Source organism: Poecilia latipinna, unplaced genomic scaffold, assembly GCF_001443285.1.
Source record: "Poecilia latipinna isolate Pla-1442-1.1 unplaced genomic scaffold, P_latipinna-1.0 Scaffold343, whole genome shotgun sequence".
Classification (NCBI taxonomy): Eukaryota; Metazoa; Chordata; class Actinopteri; order Cyprinodontiformes; family Poeciliidae; genus Poecilia; species Poecilia latipinna.
In genome coordinates this window covers 87,162-114,829 of record NW_015112959.1, presented here as the reverse complement: position 1 = coordinate 114,829, position 27,668 = coordinate 87,162, and the positions used below count along the sequence as shown (strand labels likewise).

General features: G+C 35.4%; 3 protein-coding genes and 2 long non-coding RNA genes across 5 annotated transcripts in view; all 5 read left to right on the top strand.

The window, feature by feature from the left end:
- The first annotated feature begins 5,968 nt into the window (after positions 1-5,968).
- Positions 5,969-10,833, top strand: LOC106949415 (adhesion G protein-coupled receptor G3-like). Its single transcript, XM_015035647.1, has 5 exons — positions 5,969-6,092; positions 6,180-6,275; positions 6,360-6,399; positions 10,586-10,683; positions 10,768-10,833. The coding sequence occupies exons 1-5, from the start codon at positions 6,084-6,086 to the stop codon at positions 10,831-10,833; spliced, it is 309 nt and encodes a 102-aa protein (XP_014891133.1). The 5' UTR covers positions 5,969-6,083.
- A 129-nt stretch (positions 10,834-10,962) lies between these two features.
- On the top strand, positions 10,963-17,262 carry LOC106949426 (adhesion G protein-coupled receptor G3-like). Its single transcript, XM_015035652.1, has 15 exons — positions 10,963-11,329; positions 11,409-11,525; positions 11,603-11,651; positions 12,790-12,890; positions 12,983-13,071; positions 13,179-13,335; positions 13,423-13,554; positions 13,641-13,751; positions 13,828-13,879; positions 14,255-14,355; positions 14,446-14,564; positions 14,649-14,914; positions 14,989-15,079; positions 15,162-15,439; positions 15,527-17,262. The coding sequence occupies exons 1-15, from the start codon at positions 11,270-11,272 to the stop codon at positions 15,640-15,642; spliced, it is 1,839 nt and encodes a 612-aa protein (XP_014891138.1). The 5' UTR covers positions 10,963-11,269; the 3' UTR covers positions 15,643-17,262.
- A 3,923-nt stretch (positions 17,263-21,185) lies between these two features.
- LOC106949420 (uncharacterized) overlaps positions 21,186-27,668 on the top strand; it is an 18,614-nt gene continuing 12,131 nt past the window's right edge. Inside the window, exons 1-7 of the mRNA XM_015035651.1 lie at positions 21,186-21,391; positions 21,512-21,592; positions 21,691-21,753; positions 22,161-22,322; positions 22,447-22,482; positions 23,499-23,570; positions 23,661-23,761. Of these exons, the coding sequence (XP_014891137.1) occupies positions 21,292-21,391; positions 21,512-21,592; positions 21,691-21,753; positions 22,161-22,322; positions 22,447-22,482; positions 23,499-23,570; positions 23,661-23,761 (615 nt within the window). The 5' untranslated portion in view covers positions 21,186-21,291. The remainder of the gene's footprint in view (positions 21,392-21,511; positions 21,593-21,690; positions 21,754-22,160; positions 22,323-22,446; positions 22,483-23,498; positions 23,571-23,660; positions 23,762-27,668) is intronic.
- On the top strand, positions 25,021-27,357 carry LOC106949422 (uncharacterized). Its single transcript, XR_001425374.1, has 7 exons — positions 25,021-25,081; positions 26,319-26,423; positions 26,504-26,617; positions 26,702-26,815; positions 26,896-27,000; positions 27,086-27,193; positions 27,272-27,357. It is a non-coding gene; the product is annotated as an uncharacterized LOC106949422 (long non-coding RNA).
- LOC106949423 (uncharacterized) lies at positions 25,344-26,024 on the top strand. Its single transcript, XR_001425375.1, has 4 exons — positions 25,344-25,445; positions 25,532-25,645; positions 25,723-25,836; positions 25,921-26,024. It is a non-coding gene; the product is annotated as an uncharacterized LOC106949423 (long non-coding RNA).

The window sequence follows — 27,668 nt, the reverse complement described above, 5'->3', positions numbered from 1 at the left end:
ACTTTTACTTGAGTACATTTTTGTCTGTGTATTTGTACTTTTACTTAAGTACATTTTTTGAGTACTTTCTCCACCACTGGATGAGAAATGGCTCAGATGACTCAGAATATTTATAGGCCTAAGAGGAAATTACTAAGTTAAAACTATTCCCAAAAATGTGTCTATTTGAATGTTCAGAAAGGAATCCTGTACAATTTGAATTGCAAAACAACTCCTAGGTATACATGATGTTAATCATAAGCAACTAAGAAGAACTAATTTTTGTTACTGTAAGACAATGCAAGAATTTACCTTTAATTTCACAATTGTTTTTTTTTTTTATTATCAAGTCTTATGTCAATGGCTTGTTGTGCTTGTGTGTTACTTTACAGACATCATTAACCTATGATGATCTGTAAAGGAGCTCTAGTTAAATTAAAGTCTATGCCATCCATCACATTTGTGGACAGTTTATGTGCATTAAATCATATCTCCACATAGTTTATGGTGGTATTTGTTCTTTTTAGAATCAGACAGCTGCCCAAACACTGACAAAAAGAGCCTACATAATATTCAAACCTAGCCGTGATCAATTTTTCATCACATCATACCAGAACCAGCAGCTATTAAATGTTTTAGGACATTTTTACACATTATAGGTTCATAGAAAGTTCATCTTATGTAACCCACCCCTCACTCTGCCATTTATATTTCTGCTTGTATGTTAGAGGCCTGGAGGTATAAAACACATTTCACACTTCTGTCGAGGCTGATCATGGATCCTATATCCATGTAAACACCTGTCAGTAAGCGCATGGTTGCTGTGGACTGGGAAGACAAAATAGTAAGGTGAAATGTGAAAAGAAATGTTCAGAAAATAATACTAATGATACTAATACTAAATACTAATAATCTAAAGCAAAACAAATCCAACATACTACTATTGATCTGTCTACTTCAAAGTTCTTGAGCTATGACAAAACAGGACAAGCAAAACTACAAATGTAGCTTGTTTTCAGCTACATTTGTAGCAGAAATTCAGTGCTGGTTTACCAGGAACACCTGAATTCATATAGTTTCCCAGGCTCACCTGGAATGGAAAACAATGATCACATAGTGTTTTTATCAGATAGTCTGCCACTACCTTTATGAGGAATTCCCGATCATAAAACCGACCGGGCCAGGGACACACCGTGCCCGACACGCCCAAAACCAAGTCATGGCCCAACCATAAAAGGTAAAAAATATGGTTACTGTTTTTAAAGAATAAAAAACATCATAGTCTACTTTATTATAAGTTTACTTATTATTTACTAAGAGGATGAATGAAGGACTATTGAAATGAAACTGAATGAGATTCATCTTAACCAATAAAGGACAGGATAATAATTACACATTTTTTGTTGTGGATTCCTTGGGAGCATTGATTTTTCTAAATAAGCATTTTTGTGCTAACCACTTTTGTAAAGCTTCCAGTAAGTGACAGCAGCTTTTAAAATTATTCTGCCCATATTGATGTGTTTGTATTTTTTGAAGTTGTTTTTTTTTTTTTTTTTTTTTTTTTACAGGCACCAAGAAAAGACACAGACTCAAAAACATACTTTTTGTCAGTGCAGAAGAAATTCCAGTTGATCCTCATTTTCCATCAGGTGAGCTTGGACTCGATGTAAAAAAGTTTTTTGTTTTTTTTTCTTTTACCTAAATTATGGGACACAAATTATCCCAGAATTTTATCCCAGTATTTTATATATTAAAATGCTGAATCTGAAATCAGCCTTTGTTATCCTTGTACCATTCAATCATTTTTTTTTTTAGCTATAGGGGGATAAATTAGTTGTTTTATAGTGTTTTATAGAATTTAGATTTGACAAAAAATGTTTGAGAGTAGAGTAATGTTGATGATTGTAGTCTGAATTGTAAGTTTATTTAAATGTATAGATTGAAGTTAACAAGATCGTTGCAAATAAACACAACTCAAGAGGGGAGGGACTGTGTAAAACATTTGTAGCCTCTTCAACTAAAGTCATAATATTGTTGTGATGTGCTTGAGTATAATCCATAAAAATCCAGGTCTTAAAAATCAAGAAATTAAGATAAAATATTGAGGTGTATTCGGAAGAGCTTTTCTGAAGTCAAGCAAAAAGTTACACTCACCCTGATGTTCAGGGTGAGTGTAATAAAGAGGAGCAATGATACAGAAATGTAGCCAATCAAAGTTCTTGAACTTTAACAAAATAGGACAAGCAAGATAGAAGTACTTTTTTTTTCCAGTACTGTAATATAGTTTAGCTTAAAAAACAGTTTAGAAAATTAGCTATACATCACAGGTACACATAGCTCAAGCATGAATTGAACAGAGACAGTAGGCTTATGTGACGATTCACTGCATGCAAATAGATTTACATATGTTCTGTAAATACTCAAGAGATCAAATAAGTTAATACCAAAATAAAAGACACTTCTTTCCTCACTGTCTGAAGTTAAATCTTGATTTAGATCAGTTGGAATTACCAAAATTATTTCAATTTGATAAATGCCTATGTGATAGTGGACATTGTGTTTAATTTGGTCCGTCGCGCAGAAGCGGACTGGCTGTACACGTGGTGCCATTGGCTGTCCTTCAGACATGTTTGTCCCTTGGACGTTATTTATTTGTAAATTAATTTTATCAATTATTATTTCAGTATTGTGTAATATTTTATCAGGAAAAGTGCTTTCTGTTCACAACTAAAATTTTAAGCTAAGCTGCATTGTTAGCTAATTAGTACTAATTGGGAGCCATTTGTTTGCTGGGGTCTGGTTGTTTCTGTATTTTATCTGTGGCTGATGTGTGCTTGGTTTTGTATTTGTTACAGTTTTACAAACTATTTGCATTTGGGTCTTGCTGAGCAGAAATACTTTATTTATAACTCTACATGGGTTATAGAGTTACCTCTTTGTGTTTTGATATCGACTTATTGGAAAGAGTTGCAAAGTAAAACCAAGAAAAACTATAAAGGATTGGATTATTTCCCGATGCTGGCTAGCTGTCTAGCTTTATAAGAACAACACATTGCGAGGGCAGCATAGTTCAACTTCCTCTTACTGTAGTTCAGTCATTTTTGGAGCATTTTAAGGATTTCAACAGCAGTCCTCTTGTAACACAAAACACAAACAGGCAACTGTTGCCATGTACAGTTATAAATAAAGTCTTTCTGCTCAGCAAGATCCAAATGCAAATAGATGTTAAAGCACTGCGGCAACTATATTTTTTTACGTCATTTTATTCACACCACTTTTTAAGGAAGCAGTTAATGCTTGAGCATATGAACCTTTAGCAGTAAAATGGATTAATTGTATGTTTTGGTTGTAAATGCCAATTCAGGCAATTTAAACAACATAAATTATTTATGGTTGTTAATTAAATTAAACGTTTACTTTTGATATCAACTACCAGATTGCACGGCTTTGTACGTGACGGACATGAAACACCCAACAGTCAAAGTGGAAGGAAATGGAAACTATGGATCATAACTAATTTGCATGTCAGGTTTAAAACATATTCACCTCAGTGTTTGTATTGTCCCTTAATTTTACTAAACTATGTAAACTTGCAGGTGCTGTGGGTGTTTTGAAAATGTGAGAAAAAAAAAAAAAAAAAAAAAAACTTTTCTAGCTATACCATTATTTCATGTCCTTGTTTTTATTAACCCCAAAAAATACACTCGTCTGCCACATTATTGGGTACATCTGATCAATTGTTTGCATTAACAAATAGCAGATTATTTAATGAAATGGCATAACTTCAGTGTATTTAGTCATCTGCAGTATATATAACAAGTTATTCTCATGGTGAAGCAGTATCTACAGACAGAGAAGCCTGTTGCAATCAAATTACTCTAAAAACAGCAGAAACAGAAGATTTACTGTGGAAAAATTATAAAAGTCAGCGACTGTTATGATAATAGTACGGCTGTTTCCTTTTGAAAATGTTTAAGAACATAAAAATTAAAATAAAAATATGTAACGACTGTAAAAATAAGAATTGTGTAAAAGTACTACAGTTTATTCAGTCTGTAGCAAAACAAGCCCTTGTTAAAATGTTTCCACTCCGTCACCATTCATTTGCATGTTAAATAAGACAAAATGGTAATGATGCCACAGAAGATGTGTTGTGGTAGCGACGGACAATTCAGACTCCATCTGAGTCATTCAACAGAAACAACCGCAGCCTGAGGTGCATTTAAAAATTACTTATATTATCTATTTGTGGTCTATCTTCATGCTCCTGCTCAATCCTTTAAAATGTCACCATCGGCCGTAAATCATCGCTGGATGCTTCTTTTGAAGATTTTTGTTCTCTTCTCTGTAATTGTGCTTCAGAACCACTTTTGTAAAGCTTCCAGTAAGTGACAGCAGCTTTTAAAATTATTCTGCCCATATTGATGTGTTTGTATTTTTTGAAGTTGTTTTTTTTTTTTTTTTTTTTTTGTTTTTTACAGGCACCAAGAAAAGACACAGACTCAAAAACATACTTTTTGTCAGTGCAGAAAAACTTCCAGTTGATCCTCATTTTCCATCAGGTGAGCTTGGACTCGATGTAAAAAAGGACTCCTGACATAAGAATTTCCCAGGAAAAAAAAATAGTATATCTTATTTTGTTAATTTGTTATTTTAGTTTTGTTGTTTTTTGTTTGTTCTTTTTTTCTGTTTTTCAGATGTTGTCTTTAAAGAAGAAAATGGAACTCATCTTTGTTTTAACATTCAGGCAAACCAGTCTAATGCGGGTACAGTTTTCTAATGTCTGACCTATCGTCAGCTTCCTGTAAGTCAGTTTTCTATTTTCACCAGTAAATGATGAGGATTTTTTTGTTTTTTGTTTTGTTTTATTTTCTTCAGATTGTTGTGGTATTGAAGATTTCAACTGTGGCACCAAAATAGTTCGGCTCAGTGACAGCACTTACAGCCTGACTGTCAGTAGAGAGATTCTACTCAAGCATGACATTGTGGTGTTACTGAACCCAATGAGCAATTTTTCATGCATGTTCTCACAGCTCCACAACTCAACAGGTACAAACTATCTACATCTCCAAGCGATTAAAACCTTAAATGCTTGTATTCCCTCAAACACTGTTCAAGCAGTGTAAATATCTTGTCATTAATACCTCATCTTCTAATCTATTTTGTTTGAATGATTTGCCACTTAGAGTTCATTCTTGATCTTGATAACTGCTTGAAGCCAGGTAACTACATCCTGTTGCTACGTCTCTAAACTTTGTAGTAGAATAGCTCTTAACAACTTATTTTATTCTGTTGTCAGGTGGCAGGAATGTTAGAATCACTCTGGATCATCTATACCAAAATCAATATAATGATGTGCAGACTTGTGAAGGTATTCTAAGTTTTAAGTTAAAATAATATTTTAGTAAACATTTTGTTCACAAAATGTGGTCACTTGTGTTTGTGCTTCAATTCACAGGTAGTGTTAAGTACAAGTTCAAGTTTGGATCTAAAATAACATCCATTGTGAAAATCATATCTTGTGAATCGCCGGTCTCAGCTGGGGTTCAGCAGCCGCTGAATCTAATTTTTCCATACACAAACTATGTCGCGACTTTTCAGGGAGCAGTGTAAATATTTGTTTTTTGATGTGAATAATTCTAGGATGACATGCACTCTAATAGAGCTGCATTAGTGCAAGATAGCTGATTAATGTGAGAGGTCACTAATCAATTTTGTTTTTTATTACAGAAATATCATGAATGATTTCAGTTTCTACCAGGATCAGATGGAAGCTTTCACAACAGCATTCATCAAATTAGGCAATGTCACTGGGGCAATCGCTAAACTGCAACCACAAGGTCAAAACCAAACTGCATTGAACTTTGGCTTCACAGCAAGTGGGGATGTCAAAGTATGAAGCTCCTGTTGAATCAAGAACAGAAAGAGAAAAACAAGAGTTTAGAAGAGTTCTGGTTAATTCTAATCTCTCTTTGTCTAATACTTTGAAGGAAACGAACAATGTGAACGTGAAGCTTGATCTGCAGATTCAAATTTCTAAAGAAGCCAATGAATTGGCAGCAAAAAGAAATAGCAAATACATTGGCGTTCTGCTTTTTCCAGGAATGCCTGAAGTAAGAACAAACATGATTTGATGTTTTTTTGTTTTTTTTTGTGAATATCAATATATTGATTAGTTATTAATTATATTTCTCTTGCAGGAGTTTTTGAACAATAAAATGTTTGGGATTGAAATGGGAGCAAGCATCTCCGATCTCTCACAAGCCATAAACATTCACTACAGCAACGTGAACACGGTAAAGATATGTTAAGAAATTTCCTCATATTCTTTATGTAGACAGAAAATGTATTCCAATTGTGAATTTTCTTATTTGTTCTAGACACATTACGGTGCTTCCTGTGTGTCCTGGGATGGCAAAGGTAAGAAACACTGATTAAACAGTAAAAAAAAAAAAACTCTCATATATCCATGGTCTAGAAAAACATTGTAAAGTTGCTGTCTCTTTACAATGCAATGTATGCTGCAGAACTGACAAATGCATTTAAATTGGTCTAAAAGAGAGGAAAATAAAGTGAAGCATGTGTGTCACTTTTGATCTAATGAATGTTGTAAACTTGTATTGGGATAAGGTGTGAAGAAAGAGCACGTTTCTTGAAACTAGCTAGCTAACCAAGCTAGCTAACATTACTATCTATATTCTATTATGCTGTGTGCATCACGCATGTGAGTGTATATATATATGTTATGTCCATCCATCCGTCCGTCCGGGGGAAGTCTGAAGGCTCAGACTTCCCCCTTCCCAATCACTTGTTCCACCTCCTCCACGGGAATCCCAAGGTGTTTCCAGGCCACCTGGGAAACATAGTCCCTCCAGCGTGTCCTGGGTTTTCCTCTGAGTCTCCTCCCAGTGGGTCGTGCCTGGAACACCTCACCAGGGAGGCGTCCAGGAGGCATCCTAACTAGATGCCCGAGCCACCTCAACTGGCTCCTCTCGACACGAAGGAGCAGCGGCTCCACTCTGAGTCCCTCCTGGATGACTGAGCTTCTCTCTTTAAAGGAGAGCCCAGACCCTCTATGGGGAAAACTAATTTTGGCCGCTTGTATCTGTGATCTTGTTCTTTCAGACATGACCCAACGCTCATGACCATAGACAAGGGTAGGGACTTAGATCAACCGGTAAATCAAGAGCTTTGCTTTTTGGCTCAGCTCTCTCTTCACAACGACAGATCGGTACATCGCCTGCTTCAATGCAGACGCTGCACCAATCTGCCTGTCGATCTCCTGCTCCATTTTTCCCTCATTGGTGAACAAGATCCTGAGATACTTGAACTCCTCCACTTGGGGCAGGACATCCTCCCCGACCCAAAGAAGGCACTCCATACTTTTCTGGCTCATTTATTTATGCATTTATTTCTATAGCTATGAATTTTTATTTTATTTATTGAGATGATAAAAAGAACCTTGAACACATTGATCAACAGGTTTTGTATGTCATTCAACACATTCTCTCTTGGTTTTCTCATCCAGGGTGTCAGACACACACAGACACAGACACACACACACACACAAATAATACACATGCACAGTAAAGTATAGCTGGTAATGTTAGCTAGTTGGTTAGATAACTAGTGTTGGCTAAGTTTGAAGAAGGCTAATAGGTTGATTTGTGGCAATAAGACTGTCAGAACTCATGATTGACACACACACACACACACCCACACACACACACACCCACACACACACACACACACACGCACGCACATTTGTGAGGTAAAAAACATAAAACTAATACTTATATGTAAGAATTCTTGCTGTGTAAAATATTACTATTCAGGGGTGACACTTATGTCTCAGTGTGTTTGGTTCACTATAAAATGTTTTCCTGACAGTCACAGTTGGTAAGAAACAAAGATTCCCATTAAATTCCATAGAAAATGAATGCGGGTCATTTTGGACCCACTCACGGAAGAATGGGGTAGTAGCATAAAACATGCTATTTCTTAAAATGTATAAAAGGTAAATAAAAAATTTGCATGATATCAGTAACATATTTTTTGAGGAATACCTGGAATATGAAGCAATGGAATTGCTGGATTACAAAGATATTGCAAAAAGATGACCTCAAAGGCCACTTATGCATCAGAGGGTTAAGGCAGTTTGGCTCATTCTTCTTTTTCTTCCCCTAACAATAGAAAATGTAATACAGAACTAGAACTAGAAAAAAGACTTTCTGCTTTCGCGTTACTGTTGATTGCTGCAAACCCCTAGGAAAGAAAAAGGTCTGATTTTACAAATTCAACTGATCCAAGTTGCCTAGTCATGACAAGTGACTAGGCAACTTGTCATGAACCGCAGGGAGACTGGGGGAATTTGTTTTCCTGCAACAAATGTGTGACTTGATTTCCTTAGCCTAAATCTATTAAAATGCTTCACACATTTTTATTTAAATATGTTATTGTGACAAAATAGGATAATTTCTCATGAACCAGATTTCTGGTGCCCATTAGCTCTGTGCTATGCTAATGAGCATAGCATCTGCACTTGTATCACTTATTCTTTACGAGAACTGTGGTGCTCTTGAAGTGAAGCTTCCAGACATGTAAATTCTGCAATAAATTCAAACTTTTCCCAGGTTTCACTTAACGTTACTCCATTGAGTGACTGTTATGAAAATACTGTAACTCTGGACAAGATCCTCCGTCAATGCATAAAAACAGATGTGCAACAACAACAGAAACGTTATCAAAACAGATACTTAACACTTAAAAAGAAGAGAGAGGCCTATAATTTTCATCATAGATATACTTCAACTACGAGAGACAAAAGGAGAAAAGAAAATCCAGAAAATCACATTGCCTGATTTTTAAAGAATTTATTTGCAAAATATGGTGGAAAATAAGTATTTGGTGAGCTACAAACAAGTAAGATTTCTGGCTCTCACGCACCTGTAACTTCTTCTGGAAGAGGCTCCTCTGTCCTCCACTCATTACCTGTATTAATGGGACCTGTTTGAACTCGCTATCAGTATAAAAGACACCTGTTCACAAACTCAAACAGTCACACTCTAAACTCCACCGTGGCCAAAACTAGAGAACTGTCAAAGGACATCTGAAACAAAATAATATACCTCCACCATGCTGGGAAGACTGAATCTGCAATAGGTAAACAGCTTGGTGTGAAGAAGTCAGCTGTGGGATCAATTATTAGAAAATGGAACACATACAAGACCACTGACGATCTCCCTCGATCTGGGGCTCCATGCAAGATCTCACCCTGTGGGGTCAAAATGATCACAAGAACGGTGAGCAAAAATCCCAGAACCACACAGGGGAACCTAGTGAATGACCTGCAGAGAGCTGGGACCAAAGTAACAAAGGCATCAGTAACACACTACGCCGCCAGGGACTCAAATCCTGCAGTGCCAGACGTGTCCCCCTGCTAGGCCAGTACATGTCAAGGCCCGTCTCAAGTTTGCTAGAGAGCATTTGGATGATCCAGAAGATGAGTGGGAGAATATCATATGGTCAGATGAAACCAAAATAGAACTTTTTGGTCAAAACTCTACTTGTCGTGTTTGGAGGAGAAAGAATGCTGAGTTGCATCCAAAGAACACCATACCTACTGTGAAGCATGTGGGTAGAAACATCATGCTTGGGGCTGTTTTTCTGCTAAGGAACCAGGACAACTGATCCGTGTAAAGGAAAGAATGAATGGGACCATGTATCGTCAAATTTTGAGTGAAAACCTCTTTCCATCAGCAAGGGCATTGAAGATGAAACGTGGCTGGGTCTTTCAGCATGACAATGATCCCAAACATACCGCCCGGGTAACGAAGGAGTGGCTTTGTAAAAAGCATTTCAAGGTCCTGGAGTGGCCTAGCCAGTCTCCAGATCTCTCAACCTCATAGAAAATCTTTGGAGGAAGTTGAAAGTCTGTGTTGCCCAGCGACAGCCCCAGAACATCACAGCTCTAGAGAAGATCTGCATGGAGGAATGGGCCAAAATACCAGCAACAGTGTGTGAAAACCTTGTGAAGACTTACAGAAAACGTTTGATCTCTGTCATTGCCAACAAAGGGTATATAGGAAAGTATTGAGATTAATTTTTGTTATTGACCAAATACTTATTTTCCACCATATTTTGCCAATAAATTCTTTAAAAATCAGACAATGTGATTTTCTGGATTTTTTTTCTCCTTTTGTCTCTCATAGTTGAGGTATATCTATGATGAAAATTACAGGCCTCTCTCATCTTTTTAAGTGGGAGAACTTGCACAATTGGTGGCTGACTAAATACTTTTTTGCCCCAATGTATATAAATTATGTATCTTTCCCAACACTTTCAACATCTTATACAAGCAACCGCACAGCTTTCATTAGTTCTCTTCTTCAGATAAACATCTCTTAATACAGTGGTGCATCACTATATCTGTCATACGAAATTCAACAATTTTTTTCAAAGATAATATAAAGGACAACTTTTAAACACTCAATGGCCACTTGTGTTTACCTACTTACAGAAAGAAGACATTATTTTTATTAAAATATTTGTCACTACTTTGATTCTGTGTCTAATGTTATTGTCCTGTGTCACATCTGTCTACTAGGCAATCAAACTTGGACAGCAGATGGATGCCAAACAAATCAGACAAATGGCTACGTCAACTGCCGATGCTCGCATAATACATTCATTGCTGTCGTCATGGTAAAGTGATTTTTCTGATTTCAAATGATTTATTCTTCTACTTGACCAAGAGAGCTAAATCCATTATTTTGTTTCATACCAAAGACTCTGAAACCAGAGATGACCTTTACGAAAAACTCAAGTTGTGTGGACCCAAAGGATGCAGTGTGAGTATCTTATTTAATAATAGCAATAAAAAAATATCATTACACAACATATGTTAATAAAAGCTACCATTGGAGTTATATAAGTCAAGAAATTTTAATGTTTAAAGTAATTATGTTTCTATTGCAGGCAAATTATGTTTGATTTGAATGGTTATATATACAATATGACCGAAAAAAATGTCAGCACAGCAGCCATTAAAATAGGCAATATCACTGGAGTGATTGCTAAACTATCACCGAATCCTGCTGTCATGAACTTTGGCTTCACATCAAGTAAAGATGTAAATGTATGTAGCTTCAGTTAAAAAAATAAACAAACTTGTAAAAAAATTATTCTTCCTGAGTTTGATCATTTCTATTTGAGATAGATTCTTGGACAAAACTACAATGCGAAGAAAATATTTGCCACCGAAATTCACCTCCCCACAGAAGCCATAGATATGGCGCTTGCACAAAATGAAAATTATATAAGAATTCTAATATTTCCAGGAGTGTTTAAGGTAAGATCAAATTGTATATTTATTTTGAGTGTTGTTGTTTTTTTGATACTGTAAAAATCACATATTTTACTCTCAACAGAATGACAACGATTCATCTGTTTTGCATGGTGAAGTGCTAGGAATTGAAATGGGATCAAAAATATCCAATCTATCAAAACCCATTGACATTCAGTACAACAATGCCACACTGGTGAAGGTATCTCTCAAAGTGTTGCTTCGTTAGGCAGACTACATGTTCAGATGTTTTATATTTTGCTTTGGTTTATCCTGCAGTCTGGATTAACTCCCAAATGTGTATCATGGGATAACAATAAACGTAATGGTAAGTTGGATAACAATAATACTTTCATAAATGGTCCATTTGTAAAGACTTGCTGTAAGGACACAATATTAGTTTTAAAGAGATTTTTTCCTTAGAAAATAGCTTTTGCATAAATCTGAGTCAGTCTCATAATTTCTCAAACTTTTATGAGGAGAAATTCTTTAGCTTCTTGAACCATCTTTGAAGTAGCAAGTAGATTTTGTGTATTTTTCAGACATGATGTATTTATCATGACAAAGAAAGTACACAAAAACTTTGCAAAAGAAGTTAGTGGCAATGTTCACTTTGGCAGCAGATTTCACTTTAAATTTAGTCACTGTATTTTGACTAATGCTACATTTAGTTTTAGTCTAGATCAAGTAATTTGTATTTCTTTAGTTTAGACCATCTAAATTATAGCACATTTTGCTAAACAATTAGATTTGTGAATATTATTTGAAACATGAAGGAATGCGTTTTTGGTGTCATCTTTTATCTTTTCTAAAAATAAATATATTTATTTACAAGTGAAACATTTATCCTAGTATCGGATGGAATTAAAGTTATATTTGGAAATATACAGAAACACCCATTTGTGTTTGTAATTTGTTATTTAGCATTATTTAAGTACAAGCAATTGTTTCTCAATAGCCGAGGGCCCTCCCTCTGTATGCTAATATAATCACAGAGCCAGGAAAGATTTTTAATTCAGTGTAAATTAGGATTACAGATTGGCTTTTAAATTGGTTGCAATACAATCTACTAGCGAATCAAATTATCAACATGGCTTCCACAAGGCTCGAGGCCAAAGCAAAGACGAGCAGATGAATGAATCTTTCATTATTAACATTTCTCCAAGACCATTGTACATTTGAGTATGGCCAAACTAATAGCACAGATGTATTTATTTATATTTTGTCAACTTGCACATTTAAACAAACTTTGGGTTTTAACACCATCCTGTGTACTTTTAAGGTGGCTACAATTAATTTTATGAGAAAGTTTTCTAGCAACATTTTTGTCTCATTTCGCTTTCCAACAGCAAAACGTGTCACCTTTGTTCACTAACTGCATGTAATACATTTATATGAGTATGAACGTATTATTTGTGATTAATTTCAGTTTTATCTTTTGGCTTTGTGCTTCTGGTGTCAACCAGGAAATGAACCAAACTGGACCACAGATGGGTGCACAACAATTAAGAACTCGGATAACGTTAAATGCCAGTGCTCTCATCTTACATTCTTTGGGATTTTGCTTGTAAGATAAACATTCATTTTACACTACACTGCAATACTGATACAGACATTTTACATTGTAAGATAAAACATACTTTTTTTGTTTAAAACCAGTCAAGCGTGCCACTAATCGAAGACGGTAAGCCAGAAAAACTCCTAACTTTCGAAGCCCCGAAGACTCCTCTGGACTCAGATCAAGCAGCGTAAATATATATTATTTTTTGGCATGAATGTAAAAATAACACAAACACCTACAGAAGCTGATCACATTGTCTGACAATGTTATTTGAAAAATATTTTTCCATTACAGAAAATTAATGAAGAATCTTAGTTTCATACTGGACCTTATGGGCAACTCCAGCTCAGCTGCCATCAAAATGGGCAACATTACTGGGGTTATGTCTAGACTGCCAAAACAAAATCAGACAGTCATGGACTTTGGCTTTCAATCAAGTGGGGATGTAATGGTACACAGCTTTCATGACAGAACAATAAGAAACAGATAAAAAAAGGTATAGAAGTTGAGTTTCTCTAATATTCTCTGTTTGTGATAGATTCTCAAGGAAAACAATAATGGGGTGACAAACATCAAGCAAACGATTCACTTTCCTAAGAAAGCCAGTAAATCGGCTGTTGAACAAAATGGCTCATTTGCAGGAGTTTTTCTTTTCCCAGAAATTGAGAAGGTAAAACCAAAATGTTACCTTATTTTGTAAAACAAAATAATTATTTAAAGCAATTATTTATTTATTTTTTGTTTTGTTTTTAACAGCTCAACAAAACCAGTTCCTTTTTCAACAATGAAATGATGGGGGTTGAAATGGGAGTGAGCATATCCAACCTCTCAGAAACCATTGATATTCACTTCACTGATGTGAATACGGTAAGAGAGATATTAACTACTTCCTTAACAGCCATCATTTCACATCTGTATTCATTTATTTTCTATGCTATTGCAGACTGAATTTAATGCCACTTGTGTATCATGGGATGGCACAAGTAAAGAAGAAGGTATTTTTTTTTTTTCTGGTTATACTGTACAGTTTTTTAAAAGACCCAGTAAAGTTATAAATGCAGGCTTAAGAATGTCATTGCAAGATGTCAGCTGATTGGAGCTGTCAGGGAAGTTAAGACATGTATTTCTCATTAAAACCTTGCATTCTCTTTGAAAAAACTGCAGTATTTTCTTACATATTTTAAATAAATAAAACAGGGCCTTGCCTGTAAGGAACTGTAAGAAAACCCAAGTTTGCTCTTTTATATCAGTTCCTATAATTTTATCATCCAAACCCATGCTTCCCAAATCTTTCATTGAATTCAAAGCTTTATTTTTTTTTCTTTCCTGTCTAGTCTCATGCTTTTCTTTGTGTTATGACTGTCCACCAGGTGGCAAAAACAAGTGGATCACGGATGGCTGCCTAACAAACGAGGCCAATGGCAGCATCACATGCCAGTGCTCTCATCTTACATTTTTTGCTATTCTCATGGTTATAAACTTTTATACAATTATTTTTTAAAGTAAATTTCATTCAAAAGTTTTTCAGGTTTATTAAATACATGTTCCTGTTTGAAATCAGTCCACAGATGTACAGATCAGTTCCTCTGACTTGAAAACCCTGACCCAAATCACAAAGGCTGGCTGTGGCATATCCTTGTTCTTCTTGGGTGTGGCCCTCTTCATGCATTTTCTGATCAGGTAAAAATATCAAAAAGTCTGCTTTTTGATTTGAATTATTCCTCTCTGAACAATGTTGATAACACAAACCAATTTGCTTCACAGGAAAACTAAAGCCAGTGAATCTGTAAAGATCCTCATGAATCTCTTTGTCGCCTTGTTCTTCCTGAACCTTTGCTTCTTGGTAAATGAGTCAATCGCTAAACTGAAGGTCTCAGCAGCATGTGTGGCGATGGCAGCGGCTCTGCACTACAGCATGCTGGCCACATTCACATGGTTCTTCATGCAGGCCTTGCACCTGTACTTCAATCTACACCAGATCTCCACAGGCATCAAATATTATATGGGCAAGATTTGCATCACGGGATGGGGTAAGAAATATATGCTAAAAACTTTCATTGATTTGTCTGCAGATTCTAATAACTAAAAGAAAAATATTGTTTAGTTGTTCCAGCTGTTGTGGTTGTTGGACTTCTTGCTTCAAGCAAATATGACTACATCGACATTTCTGATAATAATGGAACCTCTGTAACTATGTAAGGAAATATTAGATATATATCAGATTTTAAATTTGATTGTCATGCTCCAAAATAATTGCATTTCTTTCATGATTTCCAGGTGCTGGATCCCTGATTATGCGACCCACTTAGTTGTAAACATTAGTTACTATGGCATTGTGTTCATATTCACTTTAACCATATTTGTCGTAACCGTAGTGCAGATCAAACACTTTACACCCAAAGAAGCAAAAACCCAAGAATCCACCAAGAAAAGAGTTTTCTCTCTTCTGGGACTTTTCTGCCTCTTGGGCATCACCTGGGGATTTGCTTTTTTTAGCTACGGCCCTCTGCTCCTTCCCTCCTACTACATCTTCACCGTCCTTAATTCTTTTCAAGGTAGGCCTAAAACTGATAAGTTTGAATTTCAGACCAAGTTCCTGAAAGGTAACGGGAAGAAATAACGAATGCATTCTGTGTTTGTAGGATTCTTCCTGTTCGTTTACTACTACTTCTCCAGCAGGATCCTTCCAGAGGTCAGCAAGCAAACCAAGAGCAGCAACCAAACCTCAGAGACTGTGTCCAAGTCTCCTTATGGTTAAGGTACTTATTCCTTCCTCCTTTGGACATTGAATGAATTAAATCATATTCCCAACTGAAATTCAATATCTTTTCTTGTGGAGCTTTTTTCACCTTTTTGTCTGATGAGGCTGTATGGACACTAGAGGACAGCATTTCATTTCACATGGCAGTTGCTGTAATGGTCTAAAGAGTTTTCTCTCTGTGTCGGACTCTTTCCAAAATGTAAAAAACAGTCTTGAGTTTTAAATTGACCTGAAATCAGGAACTTCTTCCCTCAGATAATGTCCAGGAAATCATCAGTCTGACTCCATAATTTACTAAAAGCCATGTCTTACCTTACCATATCATACTACCATTTGTATTTAAAAAGCAACACAGTAACAGGTACTACTTTCTAACTTTCTAAATGAAACTCCACAGCTTCAGTGGAATGCAAATTTTGACTGATTGGTATGATAAATGTGGCTCTTTTACAACTGGCCAAGAGAACAACGTGGCTAAGAGAATGTGACTCACTTAAAGCTATTCTCCAAAATGTAACTACTTGGACTGATTCAGATGAATACATATAAATGTAAGCAACATTTAAAATATGATTCTTTTCTGTTGGGTTACAAAAAAAGGTAATGTGTACAGTGACTTGTTGAACTCCCCTACATTTTTCGCCTTACTGCTACAAACTTTTAAAAAGTAACTTGTGAGGAATCAAGTATATCCATTAATTTATCTACATACACTGTACATATGTTTATTACTATTATATTATGAGCCAGACAAAGCCAGAATTGCACAAAATTATCAAACTTTTTACCAGATCTTTTACCAATATGAATGACATGCATTTGCATGCAGCTTCCTTTAATTTGACACAAACAGTTCAATTCAGATGTCACTTAACCCCATGGAGGAGGTTTGGATCATTATTAGGGCTCTCTGACCTTTATGGTCAGCATAAGTGTAGTTTTAAATTTGATCATGTCTCTAGGTATTTTAGTTACATAGCTGACAAAACAACCAGAAATGACCAAAACAGCACAAGGCGATATAATGTTCAAGCTGTGCTAAATATGCAATCACACATAATTGTAGCACCAGCTGTCAAATTTTTTTGCCAGGAGGCACCATTGGCACATTTTTCGCTCTACAGGTTCATTCAAAGTTTGTGTTAGGTAATCCACCTCTCCTTCTGGCAGCTCGTTCTGCGCGTAGACTCAGTAGCCCTGAGGGAGAAAACCCATTTCACACTTCTGTCAAAACCGATTGGTGTTACCTTATGTATGTAAACACCTGCCAATAAGTTTGCATGGTTGCTGAGAGGCTTCTGCCAAAAGATTAAAAAGAACTGTGAAATTGGAAGAGACAATTTTAGCAAAATGCATCAGTCTTGAATCAGAAGAAAATAATTGTTAAGGTAGCACTACTGATTTCATTAAAAATACACCAATAATATGGTAGCAAAACATGGAGGCAGGAGATTTTGGTAACAATTGAGAGTGTAAGGTAACCTGCTTTTGCTGTTAATACTTGCGTTTTCTTCAGCTGTTTTTAGCACCCCTACAGGCAAACTAAGGTACTGCTGTTTCCTGATTAGGGTCAGTGATTTGATGTCTCATAATAAACTGAAAGGTCCTGACATAGCATGGGTTGAACTTGATCCACCAATATTATCTTTGTGATCCACTTGAGGTGATACTTACACACCATTACCATTTTAAGATAAAACACATAAACAGTCTTTTCCTGCAAAACAGGTAAAGGCCATTTTGCAATGTAACAGCAAAACAGTCTTTACTTACTTCCTAGCCTTACTACAGGCTTTTCACACTTTTCACACTTCAGGAAACAACTAAGAGCTTCCAGTATAAAATTTCACATTACAGGTTTCTCCACATAAAGATAGGTTTACAGTTGAGGCAATGAACCATTTGTGAGGGGGTGCATGCCAAATGCACCGTTCCCAGCCCCGTGTGTTGGCCTCACGCGCTGTCGCCGCTCCTGCTAGTGCACCTATGAATTTTTGTAATTCCACACAAATTGGATGTTCTGGAAGCTGCTCTTGCTGCGCAGGTTCCCCTGCACTGGCATTTATCTACACCCTCTAAGCAGGCTCATTTTAGGAGAATATGGCTCTAACGTATGCATCAGTTATAAACGCCATACAACTCTCTTGGCTCGATACGACTCAATACCTAATAATGGTGCATGTGGTGGAGCGTCACTAGCTATTGCCATTAATAGAAGCTGTCCAATCCAGCGATCGATCAGGATAATGCTCTGAGTTGTCAGCCACGTCCTTTGGGTTGTGTAACTCCAGAAAGCACACAGAGCTCAGGATCTCAGTGGAGTGGATCAACTTGCAGAATATGAAATGACAAAGTGATATATGATAAGAGAGTTTGTTTTTGGAGGTTTATTGCACAATTAACATCTGTAAGAGGCTCAATGTTGGAGACATTTGTTTTCCGCCCATCTTTAGTGTCTATGTTTTGTTGCCTGTATGTATTTCTTTATTTAAATGTATTTATAGGTTTGAATTTAAATTTTTATTACACACTACTTGTACGGACCAGTTTGTGAATGCAATGTTTGACAGAAGCCAGTGTAAATTAATGGGCTGCATCTTGTTTGTATCTGTGCTTTCATTTTCACCCTGTCTAAGCAAATAAATGGATAAAAAAATGTCCTGTCCTCAACTACTTTCTGAAGATAGATGTTATCATTCATATGTAGACAAAAAGACGAAAGTCAAATGTGAAGGGGAAAAAAATTGTCAGACCATCAACTGTCAATATGATTTAAGTTTAGTAGCATGCATCTGATCAGGGGACATAGGTTTTGTGTATTCAGTGGGGTACCAATGCTTCAGACAGCAAATGGTGGCATCATTGTTGAAAGGTATGTAACTTGTAGGTGCCAATAGAGTTACAGTCAAGAAGAGACAAAAACACAGGACATTTCTCCAAAGAGGGAGGAATCGTGTCAAAATGAAGTGGTAGTCCAGTTAGATCAGAAAGTTTAAGATTATGAATTTGCTTTCAGGAAGGAGATGTAAATTAAGAGGCCACATTTTTATTGGGCTTTTTGTTCCCTCCCGTGTCATGTACTTTTCAAAAAAAAAAAAAAAAAAATTGCAAAAACTTTCCACAAACATCCAACTGTAGCTGTTGTTGGGAGTCAGAATTATAGAAACCAAAAATGCTGTAGCAACCTCACATGTTGGCATAAAAATGATTGGAATTATATGGAATTGATTGGATTGGAATTATAATTATGAGTAATTGTAATTAATTATGAATTTAATTATTACTAAAATTTAAATTATTTAGTTTAACCAGGGCACCAATTCCAGTATCTCTTAGGCAGGGAAGGGTTACACTGATTTTAAGGTCCAGTTAGAGCCATTAACCCCATATGATGAAACAAACAACAAATAAACACAACAGTGGTGAACCTATCTAGTGTGATGCTTTGTGTCTGCTTTGCTGCTTTGAGACATGGATAACTTGCCCAAGCCACCAGTTCATAACCCTAAGTACAAGTGAACAAGTGAACATGGTTCTATGGCAGAATAATAATCTAAAGCCTACCAACAAGTCCAGCTTTGAATGGCTCAGAAAAAAGGAAAACAAAATGAAAGCTTTGTATTTCAGTCAATGCCCAAACTTATATCCATTGAGATGTCATTGCATATCCTTAAAAACACTGCATAAAAAATTAAAATGTGGCTGAAGAAAAACATCTTTTCAAAAAAAGAGAGGAACAAAGTTAATCTACTGCAATGGTATTGACTGATTGCCAGTTATCACAACCATGTGATGGCAGTGGTCACTGCCTACAATGGCACAACCAGGTTTATGGCCCATGCTAGACTGGATTGTAAAGTTTTATTGCCTTAATAAAAGCAGCCAGAATTTACTCAGGCTGTCTTTTCCTGATGTAAAAGAAATGTTTCATGATCTGAAACATTCAAATGTGACCATCTTTTTTTTTTTTTTTAAATGAGCAAATAACTATGACACTGTGAATTATATGTATGTCATGAGTGAATATACCGTTAATGCATTTACCATGTTTTTTTAGCAGGTCACGGTATTGGGGAGAAACATTGCTGTTTTCACAACAGATTCCACTGTATTTCACATGTAACTCCGAACACAACTGTCCTCTTGTTCAGTTATGAATTAAGCCTTTCTCTTCAGTGAGATCCAAAATGCAAACAGGTGCTCTCAAACTTTGGCAGCAATTTGCTTACTTCATTTGCATTGAACCACTTTCAAGGAAACACGGAAAATTTGATCACGTAAGGCTCAAGCCGTGGCACGGATGTGCTTCGTAGGTTTATTCTGTCAATGAAAGTTGGTAAATTCAGTTCACCTGCAGTGGGTTTAATGGATCTCTAGCAAGTGGATTTGTTGGAGATCCGTTACTTTTAATATAATGTGAAAGGTAGATGGCTTCATCATATAAATGAAGCAAAACATGCCATTCATGTGCTAGAACAATACATGTGAGTTGTATTACTCATCACATCGTTTTTTGAAAACAGCATATTTCGGCAGTCGAACCTTTATATTTAAATCTTGAAATATACTGCTCAAAAAAATAAAGGGAACATTTCACTTTAATTTTGTGTGTGGCTCCAAATCCAGGCCTCCATTGGTTAATAAATTTGATTTCCATCGATGATTTTTGTGTGATTTTGTTGTCAGCACATTCAACTTTGTACAGAACAAAGTATTCAATGAGAATATTTCATTCATTCAGATCTAGGATGTGTTATTTGAGTGTTCCCTTTATTTTTTTGAGCAGTGTATGTTTGTGGCCTACAGAAACAGGGGTTCTGTCAGATTCTTAGGTCAGCAGAATAAATGATGAAAGGGTAATGCAATTTCCTTCAGAATTATATTTATCGTCAGTGCAAGCTGGATGTGAACAATGCTTTTATTTTAATATAAAAATAAGGCCACCTATTAAAGCCCAACAATAGAAAGATTGTAGGAGCAATTCAAGATTGATCAATTTAGAGACCACTTCCATAAAATTTACTTGTCTGTAGTAAGAAAAAAGAGCTTATGCTACCTTCTCTTGATGTATGACAACTTCCAAAGTACCCATGGCATGGTTGGCTTTAAGATATATGCAGATTGGAACAGTGAAATATAAACAATTTAGGTGATCATTGTGCAACCACCAACGCAAAATCATTTTCTGCTCCATCATAACCCCAGTGCAAATTTACATAGAGTATAGGCCTGTCTACTGTGGAAATCTACTTCTTTTAAAAATGCTTAGTAAGAAACATAAGCAGCACTACAAACAATCATGTGCAAAAGAAAAACTGGATTTGTTAGAGGCGGATCCTAGGATAAAAGAAATGAAATGACATCCTTGATGACGGATCAAAAACATTTGCATTGCATTCCTGGCATCTGCGGGGAAAAAAAAAAAACAGACAACATACACTCTGTAGTCATGCTTAAATTTGCAAATTAAAACAGATTGAATAGTAATGATGCCACAACAGGTTTCTGTTATAACGCCACACAATCCGTATTTTATCTAAACCATGTCGCAGAAGGAGCTACACACTTAAGTGGGACTTAAAAATATATAAAATCAAGCTGTAGTCAAGTTATTTGCTCATGCAATCTGCCTCCTTACTTTGAATTATGAGAACGCGGGCTGTAAACACTCGATGGATGTTTGCTGTTGTGAAACTTTCTCTGCTTTATGCAGCTTTGCTCCAGGACCACTTTTGTGAAGCTTCATGTAAGTAATAAATGTCTTCTTGAGATCATGTATTGTTTTACATTTACAATTATTATTATTTTAAACAAGTACTTTTTACTTAGTTTTGATACGATGTTCTTAAGTGTTGTTTCTTTACAGGCCCAAATACAGGAGCCTGGATGAAAAACATTCTGTTTATTTCTCCTCAAAAAATTACGCTCAATACTACTTTTCCAACGGGTGAGCTTGGATTTACAGTGACAATAGTGTTTAACAAGGACAGTTACTGTGAAAAACCAAATAAAATGTTTTGCACTTGGTATTTCTCTATACTGCAGATGCTGTTTTTATAAATGAGAGTGGAAAAAGGCTGTGTTTCAACCTCCATGAAAATAAAACAGGTGCAGTAGCCGAATATTATTATTATTTTCTTCAACGTGCTCATGAATGTTTCCGTCTTCTTAAATAAATAATTGTGATTGTCCGTGTTGTTGAATGTGTGCATGAATTAAGATAATTTTTTGAGAACTGGTTGATGCTGTTTTTGCCATGCCAACTTTGAATTCAGGAAGTGGAGATTGCTTGTCCCCTTTGCATTAAACTGAACTCTAGTGTCACCAGCCTGGCTTTCATACAGTACAATAATACAAGTTGAGAAGCTATAGAAATGTATTTGTACATACCAGAATGTTGTGGCGGAGAGTTATCAACTTGAGCCAGTCCATTTTAACTGGATAAACCTAATTCAGTTTCTGGTCAGCGATTAGCAGGGACAGCATTGCTGACAGATATGTTATTGTATTTTCAGGTTGTTGTGAGGGTTTCGACTGCAGCCCCAAAATAAGTTTGGCTGGTAACTGTTACAAACTAACGCTGAATGAAACAGCATTATGCAACCAAGATGTTGTCGTGTTGCAGAACGCAGCATATAATTTTTCATGTATGCCATCAACATTCTACAACTCACAAGGTACTGCCAACAATGTTCTTTTTGAACTAAAGCGGGGAGAGAGTGCCCTGTTGGTGAAAATAGTTACATGTCAATGTCAATGTTATCTCTTTATGCAAAAGGTTTTTATTATTCTTTGTTTCAGGTTTAATGCTGAATATTCAGAACTGCTTAAAAATGGGTAAAGTCACAAACACAGATTTGGCACAAACAATGCCTGAAGTATCCATACCCCTTGAACTATCAAACAATGTTGATGTTAAACCTTTTTTATTTTACAAAGTTGCAAAGTAAAATTGTATTTTACTGGGATTTTGTGTGGTAGGCCACAGGAAAGAAGCACACAACTGTTGGAATAAAGTGATGACGTTTTCAATTTTTTTAAACAAAATTTTAAAAAGTCTGCTTTGACTGTAATAGTGAAAAAAAAATAGCATTCTGGATTTTGATTAGGATATTCCTACATATGATGGGACCTTGATTCCATGTTTAGAGTTGTTGTTCTGCTGAAAGGTGAACCTCTGTCCCAGTCGCATTCTTACCACGATTTTACAGATTAAAATACTTTACAGATGGTTGCATTGTTCTGCTCAAAAAAATAATTTAAATATTTTTGAATCCTATTCCTTTTGCTATGGCTAAGATCTTAATTTTTTTCAGCTGTGCCATTCACATGACGTAACATCGCTGATCAGTGCTCTGTGAGATTTTCAAAGTCTGAGGTTCTGTCTTAAAACTTAACGATGCTTTTAAACTTCTCTGCTACTTTTACTTTGACCTGTCTATCTGCTTTGTTCTATTGTCTTTGAAAAGACGTTTGTTCATAAGCATTTCTGTTTCTCTGAGGCCTTCATAGAATACAATTGGATTTATGCTGAGATACACAGATGGACACTTTTTACTAATTAGGTAAAGGCATAAGAATTGTACAGGACTTTATTTAAGAATATTATAGTGAAGGGGGATGCATGTGCAAACAGCACTTTTGATTTAATTATTTATCAAGTTTATAAATCACACATCATTATTTGTCCACTTTAACAACCCAGTAAACTACATTTGGGTCTGAAGAGAGAGAATTTTCAAGGGGTATGAAGACTTATGAAAGGCACTTTCTCTTCATTTACATTTGCATGCAAAGTTACTTTACATGTATATTGTAAAGTTTATAACTTTATTTTTTCTTGCACTTTTAAGGTGGACCAACCATTAGATTTGGCCTGGATCAGCTGTTTGGAAATTCAACATTTGAGAAACTGTTATGTGAAGGTGTTTTATATCAGTGCCATTGAAGAATTTTCTAGTAGGCTTTTGATAAATGTTTACTAGAAACATTTATCAATGTTTTCATATAAATAGGTACCTGGCCAAGATTCGGGATCAATTCTTCTTGTCAAAACAACATGCAAGCTGCATCTCGGAGCACCCCAAACAATTTGGTTTCTCCAACAAGTAATGTGGTAAGATGACCTTTGTCATTTTTTATTTCTGAAAGAAATAAATTATAAATAAGTATAAAAAATTGTTATACTCTAGACATTACCACCTACAAACAATAGCACTTCATCAGGGACTGCACATACGGAAAGTGCTACCACAACCTCAAATTTCAGCACCTCAAGTATTTCAGTTTCTCAAACAAGCAGTATGGTAAGATTTTGATATTTTTAATTTTTAATTTTTTTTTTTGAAAGAACTAATATCTCATACATCAAAAACAAATACAATATTTTAGGCATGCATGGTATATAACTGTATTAACATCAACTGATATTAGTTATTTTTTAACATAGTGGTATAAAACTGGAACAATATCAATAACTGATATTCATTTCCAACTTGTTTCCATATGTTTCTGGAATGGAGGTGGTTAGTCATGTGGTATTTCTTTGGTCATGTGATAGTGATGGAGTGTAAGATTGTGGAAAGTTAAGCTGAAGTAAGGTAAACATTATGGTCTTGTCGAAATGGTACTAAAATATATATAATATGTCTAAAATTGGTAAATAATAGTTATCAGCCAGACCAGCAATAGTTGCATCGGATACTGGCTCAAATTCTTATATTGGTGCAACCCTACAATCTTTTATAACCAATATCACCTACGGCAACTGCATTTCATCAGGAACTACAGGACAATATAGTTTGTTTACAACCTAGACTTTCAGCAACTTAAGTAGTTCTGTTTCACAAACCAGGTATTTGGTACATCGACCTCTGTCATTTTTATCTTGAGAAAAAAAGTAATATAAATACAGAATTTATGAATGAGATTTCCAAAGCTACAAGTGACAGCTATGCATCAGGGAACGTGGAGACAGAAAGTTTATTTGCAAGAACAACTTTCAGCCACTTGAGCAGTTTTTTTTTTCCTCCAACAAGTAATTTATTTAGGTTGATCTCGGAAATTGTTATGTTTGGAAGATAGGTAATAATTAAATAAAACAATTAATAGAATATTTTATACACTAGACATTGACACCTAAAGACAACAGCATTTCATCAGGGACTGTACAGTCAGAAAGACCACAAACGACCCTAAACTTCAGCACCTCAAACAGATCTGTTTTTTCAACAAGAAATGTGGTAAGTTGGTCTCTGTAATTTTTATTTTTGAAAGACAATACTTCACACATCAAAACTAAATACAATCTTTTATGAACTAGGTTTTCAATCGTACAAATGACACCACTTCATCGGGGAGTCCAACCCATAATACTTTGTTTACAACTTCAAATTTCAGCAACTCAATGAGTTCTGTTTCTCAAACAAGTTATTTGGTAAGATGATGTCAGTGAGTTTCATGTTTTCAAAGACAATTAATTTTTCACACATGAAAAATTAAAATTTTTTATAAAGTAGATGTCACCACATGTAAATGACAGCACCTCATCAGAAATAGTTTTACAACCTCAAATTTCAGTGTGTTAAGAATTTCTGTGTCTCATAAATATTTTGTAAGTTGATTTATATTTTATGTTGAAAACCAAATATTTCACATAATAAAAATTAATATCTTTTACACGTTAGACATCACCACCTAAAAGCGAAAGCACTTCATCGAGTACTACACGGTCAGAAAGTCCAAAAACAAGCCCCAATATCAGCAACGTAAGCAGTTCTTTTGCTCAAACAAGTCACTTGGTAAGTTGACTTCTGTAATTCTTATTTTTTAAAGATCATTCAACATTTGACAGACTGAATAATAAATATGATCCTTGATGAACTAGGCTTCCAAAAGTACAAGCAACAGCACTTTTCCAAGAACAACAGGCAATGACAGTTTGCTTGCAACCTCGAATTTAAACACATCAAGCAGCTCAGTTCCTCAAAACAGTCATTTGGTAAGTTGAGCGTTGTATTTTCATTTTTGGTGGACATCTGATGTTTCAAAAAGTTAAACATTTATTTTATGAACCAGATGTCACAACATACAAATGAAAGCACTTCATCAGGTGCAACAGACCAAGGTTCTTTGTTTACAACCCCGAATTTCAGCCCTTCAATCAGTTCCGCTCCTCAAACAAGTGCTTTGGTAAGTTGATCACTGTAATTGTTATTGTTGAAAGAACACTAATACTTAACAAAACAAAAATGAATACAATCTCTTATAAACCAGGATTCAAAAATGACAAAATACAGCACTTCATCAGAGACTACAGAGCAAAATGATTTGGCTACAAGCCCAACTTTCAACGGATCAAGTAGTTCAGTTTCTCAAACAAGTTATTTGGTAAGGTGGTTTGTTTCAGTTATGTTTTTGGAAGACGGCTTATTTTCCACAAATAATAAATAAACAAAAAATATTTTATGAACTAGACTTCAAAAAATACAACATACAGCACTTCATCAGGGACTTCAGACCAAAATGCTTTATATACAAGTCAGATATTCAGCAGATCAAGCAGTGCTGGTGCTCAAACAATTCATTTGGTGAGGCGATTTCCGTACATTTCATGTTTCATAGATAACTAATGTTTCACACATGAAAAATTAAAACAATCTATTCTGAACTAGACGTCACCACCTGAAAACACTTCAACAAGTGCAACACACCAAGATGGTTTTACAACCCAAAATATCAGCACCTCCAGCAGTTCCATTTCTCTATCAAGTAATAAGGTAAATTGATCTCTGTAATTTTTATTTCTGAAAGACAATACTTCAGACATCAAAACTAAAGTTGATATTTTATGATCCAGGTTTCCAGTCATACAAATGACACCAATTCATTGGGGAGTTCAAGCCAAAATACTTTGTTTACAACTTCAAATTTCAACAACTTTAGCAGTTCTGTTTCTCAAACTAGTTTTTTGGTAAGGTCATTTGTATATATTTCTTGTTGTTTTGTTGACAACTAATATTTCACACATTAAATGCAACAACCTTTTATGAAATAGACATTGCAACCTACAAATGAAAGCACTTCATCAGGTGCAAGAGACCAAGAAACTTGGATTACAACCCAGAATTTCAGCACCTCAATCAGTTCTGATTCTCGAACAAGTAATGAGGTAATTAGATCTCTGCAATTCTTATTTCTGAAAGACAATAATTCAGACATCAAAACTAAAGTTGATCTTTTATTATCCAGGCATCCAGTCGTACAAATGACACCAATTCATCGGGGAGTTCAAGTCAAAATACTTTGTTTACAACTTCAAACTCAAACAGTTCTGCTGCTCAGAAAAGTTATTTGGTAAGATGATATATGTCAATGTGTTTCTTCAAAAAACAATTATTGTTTCAAACATAAGAATTTACTTCGATCTTTTATGACCTAGACGTCACCACCTTCAAATGAAAGCACTTCATCAGGAACAACAAATGCAAATAATTTGTTTACAAACTCCAATTTCAGTGACTCAAATTCTGTGTCACAAAATTATTTGGTAAGATGATTTATATTTTATGTTAAAAACTAACAAATATTAGACACATCAAAATTAATTACTTTGTTTAAACGCTAGACATCATCACCTACAAACAACAGCATTTCATTGGGGACTGAACAACCAGAAAGTAAAAAAACAAGCACCAGTATCAGCAACTTGAGCAGTTCTGTTTCTCAGACTAGATTTTTGGTAAGGTCATTTCTATATATTTCATGTTGTTTTGTTGACAACTAATATTTCACACATTAACTGTAACAATCTTTTATGAACTAGACATCACAACCTACAAATGAAAGAACTTCATCAGGTGCAAGAGACCAAGAAACTTTGATTACAACCCAGAATTTCAGCACCTCAATCAGTTCTGATTCTGGAACAAGTAATGAGGTATAATAATCTCTGTAACTGTTATTTTTGAAAGACTATTAAGACTTCACAAATCAAATGTAAGCATACTCTTTTATGAACCAGG

Coding starts and splice junctions, on each gene's coding strand:
- LOC106949415 (XM_015035647.1), top strand. Junction 6,400..10,585: donor TGTGTCCTGGGATGGCAAAG/GTAAGAAACACT, acceptor TCTGTCTACTAG/GCAATCAAACTTGGACAGCA. Junction 10,684..10,767: donor CATTCATTGCTGTCGTCATG/GTAAAGTGATTT, acceptor TTCATACCAAAG/ACTCTGAAACCAGAGATGAC.
- LOC106949426 (XM_015035652.1), top strand. CDS start 11,270: ATGGCGCTTGCACAAAATGAAAATTATATAAGAATTCTAATATTTCCA. Junction 11,652..12,789: donor GGATAACAATAAACGTAATG/GTAAGTTGGATA, acceptor GGTGTCAACCAG/GAAATGAACCAAACTGGACC. Junction 14,565..14,648: donor TTCATGCATTTTCTGATCAG/GTAAAAATATCA, acceptor TTTGCTTCACAG/GAAAACTAAAGCCAGTGAAT.